An 8612-nucleotide genomic window follows, 5' to 3' on the forward strand; every position below is an offset into this window, starting at 1 on the left:
GTTTGTTACATCACAAATTTTGTTACATCGAAGTTCGTTAGATTAAGGTTTGACTGTAGTGACAAATTGTTGTGTATTCTCTTGCCATGGCTTCTTTTTAATAGAAACAAGCTAACCAACATTCCAGCTATTACGAACAAGATTTGTTCACTATAATCTTGGAAAAAATTATTGATGACGCAACGTGGGCAGTGAATCGAATAGCTCGCCCAACTGACGTCATGCGTTTCCGCTATGTAGATGATGACAGGGCGGCTGAAAACTCAAAGGCGTGGCACCGCTGCGATCAGTAGCGATTCCCATTTTTAAAACCTTATAGTAAGTTACATGCTTTATGCAGAGTACTTAGATGTGTCACTTAATGATCAGAAGGACCTATCCTAACGACTCAGTACATTTGTACAAAATTTTCAGTCTCTTTAAGTAGCTAGTCTTGTAACACTGTGGCGGCCCACATACAACCACGTGATCTTCCCAACGAACCACTTGCAAGGCATACCTGGTAGAGGATCTGGGGCCGGAACTTCTTGTCTCCAGATGGCTTCAAGTGAACCAGGTCAAGTTCGATGCCCGACTGGGCAAGGTCCTTGGCCTTGACCACTGCCTTGTCGTCAAGGTCAGCTGAGCCCTTGTGAGGATCATCCTGGTTTGTCAGCACCAGCACTCGCCGCTGCCCCGCACGGCTGTGGAGTGTTTTCATTTGTTTTTTGTTTTCATTGCATGCAACACATAATATAACCCAGCAATCATCAACCTGCTAAAGCACACAGGCTCTACAGCAAACTTGAGCCTTCCTTTAATCTTGCATGGTAAAGCTATGTATCAAATGTGTGGCGTTTCAAGCATTCACAATTGTTGCACAGCGCCGTTGCATTTCTTGAACTTCATGTTCCTCGCCTCCTTGCCTGGATGGGATGTTGGCAGGTTATAAAACACTGTTGCTCGGCTGTCATCCCGCCCACGGAGGCTGGCTGCCCCGTTGGCCGAGTTTTGGTGGTAATTCGGGACCTTGCTAGTGTGCGCAAGATGGGATCCAAGTGTCCAGAGACGTGCTTTGTCGTTTTGCTATTGCGTACGGCAACAGGAAACCGAAACGAAATCAAGTTGGTAGGCGACACTGGAATACGATGTTATCAAAGCGACACATGGTGCCTGCAGCAGAGAACTGCTAGGAATAGTGGCGTGTTCGGGTTATCGCCTATTAAAAGGGTACAGTATGCTTCCAATGGCATTATGCTACTGTGAAATAGATAGGTTAAGATGGTTAACGCAACAGGGTCAGTGGCAATAGCTGTCAATGTGATGTGCAACGACTTGCGATGACATTTGATGGTCATGGAAGATGGGACTGAGCGCATGCCAGTATGTTCACCTTACACAGGCGGGCAAGCAGTGCGGGAAGGAAAACGTACAATATGATCGCAGTTTGATGTACTGAACATTAGTGCTGAAAGGTAGCGTTTACCAGGAACATAATAACCTGTAAAAAAGAAGCATAACTGTATTGGTTAATCTTTTGTGTCCTCGATAGTGAATGTTCGTGCCAGGAAATCGTACGAAACAGGATCATATCAATAAGGTTCTACTGTATCAAATAAACTTGTTAATCTGGTTCACTGATATAAACTTTATTTCGTGATTGGCCAACTCCATTTACAAATATATATTACAAAACTTTTGCTTCTGAGGACAAGGCAATACCAAGATACAGTGAAATCTGGTTATAACAAACTCAGATATACAACCAATTATGCTGTACATATCAAAACACTGAAGCTCTATAAATGTGAATGCAAAAAATGCTGCGTGTATTAAACTCAAGGCTGGCTGCGCTGAATTCTGAGCATGTAACTTCATCACCCCCCACTAAAATGCACCTAAATTCATTATTTACAACAGTACCGGCAGTTACTACATTGCTGAAAGCTGGGCTAATTGGTAACTGACAATCAAGGGTGATTAAGAATGCATTATATTAAGTTTTGACATTCTCATGCAGGCGCAAGCTGTATGTTTTCTGCATGTGGCAACCTCTTAACCAAACATGAACAACGTCGAGCTCACAAACATGAACATTTGCTCAAGTACGTGCAGTCCTAATGTGCCGAGCGCTGCCCAAAGAGGTTGTAAGGGCACTCTACAAGCAGCCCTAAAAGACTACAAGGCCTCTTTAGCCAGCCATTCTATGTGAAGATGAGGGCGCTCGCACACCTGCTAAACAGTGAATTTTAACATTTGTAATATCCTTTGAACCTCCCAACAAGGAGGGGTTGGTGAAGAGGGCGGGAATAGCATGATTTAGCTCTAGACATACTTGCACACCAACAGCAGAAAACTTGAAACAGCAGACTGATAAGCAGCACATTGTTTTTATATCACAGTGACTTTTTCAGCGACGTTGCTGTAGCTGATATCACCTGCTTCAGAAGCGTGTCTGTAAAGATTTTCTTGAAGCAAGTACCTTGCTTGTGTCCTTTCACCATCAGATGGCTCCTGATGGAATGAATGTTCGGAGATGTAATACTAACAGAAAAGCTTTTTCGCGAACAAAATTTTCATAAATACTGAGATAACATTTGTAAAACTGTAGAACAAGCTTGAGGTAGTTGGCAGGCATCCACTCACGATTTGGAGAACATAAGAGCGCAGGTCCATAGGACATCAGCCATGTTGACATTGCCATGGCCATACTCTTGCTTGAACTTCTTGGGGCCATCTAGGCAAAGGATTTAAGTACACAGATAGACACCACCAACATGAAAAACGTTGAATCCACTATCAAGTGAATGCATTAAACAAACAAAACAAATGATGAATATCAAGAACTTGGTAAATCACACTCATAGACTCATCATCATCAGCCTATTTTATGTCCACTGCAGGATGAAGCCCTCTCCCTGAGAACTACAATTACCCATGTTCTGCGCCAACCGATTCCAGCCCTTGCGCCTGTGAATTTCCTAATTTCATCATCCCACCTAGTCTTCTGCCGTCCTCGACTGCACTTCCCTTCCCTTGGTACCCATTCTGGAACCTAAAGGTCCATTGGTTATCTAGCCTACGCATTACATGGCCTGCCCAGCTCCATTTTTTTCTCTTACTGTCAACTATAATATCAGCTATCCCGGTTTGCTCTCTGATCCACGCTGCTCTCTTCTTGGCTCTTAACATCATGGCTAATATTCTTCATTCCATCGCTCTTTGCGCAGTCCTTAACTTGTTCTTGAGTTTCTTTATCAATCTCCCAAGTTTGTGCCCCATATTGTAGCACAGGTACAATGCATTAATTGCACACCTTTCTTTTCAATGATAGTGGTAAGCTTTCAGTCAGGATCTGACAATGTCTGCCGTATGCTTTCCAAACCATTTTTATTATTCTGTAATTTCATTCTCATGATCAAGGTCCACTGTGAGTAATTGACCTAATAAACATACTCCTTCACAGACTCTAAAGGCTGACTGGTGATCCTGAACTCTTATTCCCTTGCCAGGCTATTGATCATTATCTTTGTCTTCTGCATATTAATCTTCAACCGCACTCTAACACTCTCTCTGTTAAGGTCCTCAATTGTTTGTTGTAACTTGTCCCCAGTGCTGCTGAACAGGACAATGTCATCTGCAAACAGAAGGTTGCTGAGGTATTCACCGTTGATCCTCACTCCTAAGCCTTTCCATTTTAATAGCTTGAATACTTCTTCCAAGCATGCATGTGTAAGCTGTTTCACATTATGTGTAAGCTGTTTCACATAAATAATGTGAAACAACCCACACGATAAAAAGTTATTGTCAGTACAGGAAACGACGACACAACACTAAAAGCTAGCCCATTTCAGTGCCTTGCACTAGAAAGAGACTGCACAAAACACACACACTAAGAAAGGAGTGGACAAGAGAAACAGTGCAAATGGACACTGGATACACCAACAAGGACAAAAGCACGAGAGGCCTGTCACATTTACCATACCTGCAATCAGCTTCTCCAGCTTCAGAACAGTTTCCGCACCTGGACATTCAAGGTCTTGCAGCACAAACACATTCTTGAAGCGATTGGGATTGCTGTCTTTGTCCTTGTTAATGCCAAAGGTGAAAGCAAAGCCGCAGGTGAAAGATATTAGACACTGCTGCAGGCTGGTGAAAAGAAACTGGTTCAGGCATGTCCTTAGTATGACTTCAAAAGATATGAAGAGCAGTGAAACAGGAAATTGAGAAAGTCAGCTTCAGATGGCATTGACTTCTTTGGGAATCCATGAACTTAAATTTTTTTGCAAATACACGAATGAAATTAGTGCACAAATGTTCCAAAATAAAGTTAAAATATATAATAAAATAAATAATGTTCCAAATAAAGGGATGTCCTTAAAAGAAAAAAAGAAACGATTTGGCGGCAACACGTTAGGCATACGGACGTCATTCACTAGAAGCCTAAGTGTCCATTAACATCTAAGGTGCGATCTTGCACGCATTCCAAAATAGAACGGAGGCAGTCCGTTCCACCGCACTGCACATGATTGGTCAATTTGAACCGTGACGAATGCCATGACATCAATTGTGACGTGTTATCTGCTGTCAATCATTCCGTGTCATCTGCTATCGGACGAATGCAACGGAACGGATCGCCTATTTCGTGATGTAAAGAACGGACCACTTCAATTCGATTTTGGAATGCATACAAGATCGCACCCCTATTTTCTGTTGTATTCATTCCCTGCTGCCCATATAGTTACCAATTTCTTATTGTTATCAACTTTATGCCCCTTACATTTTGTATTACTCTATTACTCAATATTTTATATGTTCCTGAATAATTACGATATGCCATAAACCTTACAGTGCTGCTATGTCTACTCCTATACTGCACTGTCATCATTGAACTTTGTTCTCTCAAATGCTGATCCTTTTTGTTTGTTCGCTAATAATTTGCAGCCTTTGTTTCTTTCCTGGCTTCTTTTGTAAATATTTACCAGTGCTTGTATTTGTACGCCCACCCTGCCAAAATCCCTTCCTGGGATTGCAGTATCACTAAATAAATAAATAAAGAAATAAACAAATAAATAAATAAATAAAATTATAGTCAATTAAAATTTACATTCGTGTTGTGATTAGGTCGCTCAACCAATATTCACACCTGTGCCCAATGGTGAAAGCACCTATAGTTAATTAAATACTTCATACGCACATAGCTTAAAATTTTGGTGCCTCACGAATGAGACCTTGAGCAAAGGTTTAAATCTGTCACGAAAGATGATATCACAAGACGCCAAGAAATACAGAATTTGCTGGACCACTGTTCTTGATGTTTGGAAGGACAATTAAATCTCCAAAGCATGGTAGGTAATTGAAATGTCATCAGCATGCTTTCATCTTCCTTTACAGTCCATTACAATCAAGATTAAATCATTCCAAAGAGCTATGAAACTGACCATTACTCACCGTGCCAAAAAGTACTATCCCCACAAGGTCTTTTGGACTGCTTGTGATCTTGTTCAGCATCGTGCACTTCGCAGCCTAAGTCAACAAAAACAACCTTTCAAACACTCGTGCAACGTGTAAAACAAAGCCCAAATTCCACAAAAAAGTACTACTGGCATACTAATGCAGGTGCTTCAGGAGACAAATGTAAATTCTTGTGGGCTAATGATAAGAAAATAAGAAAACAACATTTTACAAATAATATGGAGTCCTTCAATTACTTCATGCTGCCACTTACAACTGGCTCACTTTTTTTTTAATTTATCGAACACATTTTATTTCCATTTTCAATGCTGATACAAAGAAGGGAGGACTGCTCCCTTTCTTGCCAGCAGTACACATGTTCAGACTGCAGGAGAGCCTCTTGGCATTATCCAGAGCTTTCACGGGTTTTTCAGGTGGCCGCTGGAGCTATCTAAAGGTTTCTTAGGAGTGATAGGGAGATATCAGTATCATGCACTTCACTAGTGCAGAAACTCAGGCTATTTGATTACTTACAATCACCTAATAAAAGCATGCTATATGAGGAATGTAATGTAGAAGAGACATACACGCCTCTTCTGTGTTAGGTCCCTTATTTTACATGCTGTTTTTAGACGAGTCTAAATGTACCGAAGAATCAGGAGCGTATAACTTCTGTTAGCAGTGATTGGATCACGAGTATCAGATCCACAAAATTTGTGAGTTTTTCTTTTTTTGGTAAGGGAACCTATGACAACATGTTAAATCATATTATGAATCTGCTTCTCTTTACAAGAAAATTAAAGGGAAATGTTATAGTTCAATGAGATTGATATGTTAATATGATTGATAAGTTATGATATGTTAATTTTAAATGGCAAATTGGCAAATATGTCTGTATTATCACAAGTGAAGGATGTGTTCGCCACAAAAGGATACAAAAAGAAAATTCAGGTGATAATTATAGCTATGGTAGCTTCCTACAATGTAATAATATTTTGGCAGCAAATGGTCAATGCTAGCTAACTTTTTACAAATAAGAAAGCATTATGGAATTCTTTAAAGTGTGCAAAGATTCAACCTGGTGGATTTTATTTTCCTGCACCAAAATGAACAAAATACGTCATCACCATCATAAGCCTATTTTATGTCCACTGCAAGACGAAGGCCTCTCCCTGCGATCTCTAATGATCCTTGTCCTGAGCCAACTGATTCCAACTAGCACCCACGAATTTCCCAACTTCATCGCCCCACCTAGTCTTCTGCTGTCCTCGACTGCGCTTCCTTTCTTTTGGTACCCATTCTGTAGCCCTAATGGTCCAACAGTTATCTAACTGGCGCATTACATGACCTGTCCAGCTCCATTTTTTTTCTCTTAATGTCGATTAGAATATCGGCTATACCCGTTTGCTCTCTGATCCTAACCGCTCTCTTTCTGTCTCTTAACGTTATGCCTAGCATTCTTCGTTCCATTACTCTTTGCACGGTCCTTAACTTGTTCTCAAGCTTTTTTGTCAGTCTCCAAGTCTCTGCTCCATACGTCAGCACATCAGCATGACAAAGATATATCAATACGCCTAAAATCCATGATGCCACACTGACCTCATTGGCACATTGGTTTGGGCACAAAGTTCAAAACAAGTTCTGCCTTGCTTTCCACCTTTCATAATGAACACTTCACAAATAAATTAGGTTTTCATTGAATAATTAATCAGTTTGCGATAACTTGGTGCATTTGTTCGTTTCTACATTTTCCTTTGTACAAAATGAAGCCTTCAGCTGAAAGCGGCACTGTCCTGTGCAGACTGTCCTTGTCTGTTTCACACTGTTTGTAAAGGTGAGAGCTTATGAATATCCTCACATCAGTTGTTTTTGGACAGGGTACTCTGTCCTGGGAAATCATTGGGTCCGAATGAACTAAAAGCCCCTTTTCAATAAAACAGCTTCAACATGCATTGAAAATACAGGGGCCAACTGAAATTTTGAGTTTTGTATGAATTACTCGAAATTTTGAATGGTAATAGTTTCAATTATTCTGTCTCTATTGCAGTTATGATGGATGGAGAAGCAGGATGGAGAAGTATCGGCATTTGCCCTTCCGATTTTGGCTCTCAAAGTCGTTAAAGTATATTTTCGTTATGTGTTCTATATGTGGAGGAGTGAGGTCGGGCTCTCGACATTTTTAGCACGCAAGGTGAAGAAGCACTTTCTCAGCATAAACCTCGAAGGCAGCATATTCTGAAGACTGCATGTTACGTATACTTAAAGTGTTAGATACACTTGATGTTTTTACACTTTTCGCGAGACAAAAAGTTAAAAATGAAACTTTTTCACCTTAATGCACTGCATGAAGGCAGTGTCACTATCGATGTCTTCAAACATGCTTTCTGTAGCATCGATAAGGAACAGGATACCGTCCACTGCCTGCCCATAGTCCTGTCAAAAAGTGCCATTTTTCGCTGGTTAGAACAATGCGAATATGGAAATGCTCGCGCGTGATAAAGACAGAAACGGTACCACGGTGCTACTTTCATCTTCGCTTTCGTCATCATCCTGGCGCATCCACGTTTGATCCATGCTAACTGCACTCACACCCGCGCAGTGCACTGAGATTTTGCTAAAACGAAAACAAAAGTTCATTATTAAGCAAAACAAACGAACTGTAGACAGTATATGCGAAATATCTCAACGTTAGGCCATATTTCCGACGCTATAAGTTAAGGACAACGATGCTCTGACACAACTCGCAAAACCCGGCTAGCGGTAGTTAATTCTGTTCACCACGATCAGCTAGGAATTCAGCGATGTCATCACAAAATATTATGACAAGTTGGGAGGTATCTTGTGGTGTTACCGCCTAATGGCAAAGGTTGCAGGATATTTCGATGAGTTAACAGGTGTTTCGGTTGTCAGAAGTGCTGCACGCTCTCCTACAGTGCAAAGCGGCAACAAACTTTAGTCATAGCACGCTCCAACGGCTCGTTCTATTTATTAGGTGAACTCTGATCCTAGGAATCTGGACTTACTTCTGCGGACGACGCAAAACTATTAAACTCTATAGTCTACAGCGAACCACAACAGTTTCACCGAGAAACGCCAAACAGCGGAAACCCGCGAACTTGAACTGCTTGAACACCCAAACAGCCGAAACAGCCGCTTTTCACGCATGCGTTGGATCACGT

The 8612-nt window shown here is 41.1% G+C and overlaps 1 protein-coding gene across 1 annotated transcript in view; it reads right to left on the bottom strand.

The window, feature by feature from the left end:
• Irbp (Inverted repeat-binding protein) overlaps nt 1-8601 on the bottom strand; it is a 29377-nt gene extending 20776 nt beyond the window's left edge. Inside the window, exons 1-7 of the mRNA XM_075690022.1 lie at nt 8457-8601; nt 7948-8047; nt 7765-7866; nt 5431-5505; nt 3965-4067; nt 2626-2716; nt 500-683 (exon numbers count right to left, since the gene is read on the bottom strand). Coding sequence (XP_075546137.1) covers nt 500-683; nt 2626-2716; nt 3965-4067; nt 5431-5505; nt 7765-7866; nt 7948-8007 — 615 coding nt within the window. The 5' untranslated portion in view covers nt 8008-8047; nt 8457-8601. The remainder of the gene's footprint in view (nt 1-499; nt 684-2625; nt 2717-3964; nt 4068-5430; nt 5506-7764; nt 7867-7947; nt 8048-8456) is intronic.
• Nucleotides 8602-8612: the final 11 nt, after the last annotated feature.

The sequence above is a fragment of the Dermacentor variabilis genome, chromosome 4 (genome assembly GCF_050947875.1).
Source record: "Dermacentor variabilis isolate Ectoservices chromosome 4, ASM5094787v1, whole genome shotgun sequence".
NCBI classification, from domain to species: Eukaryota; Metazoa; Arthropoda; class Arachnida; order Ixodida; family Ixodidae; genus Dermacentor; species Dermacentor variabilis.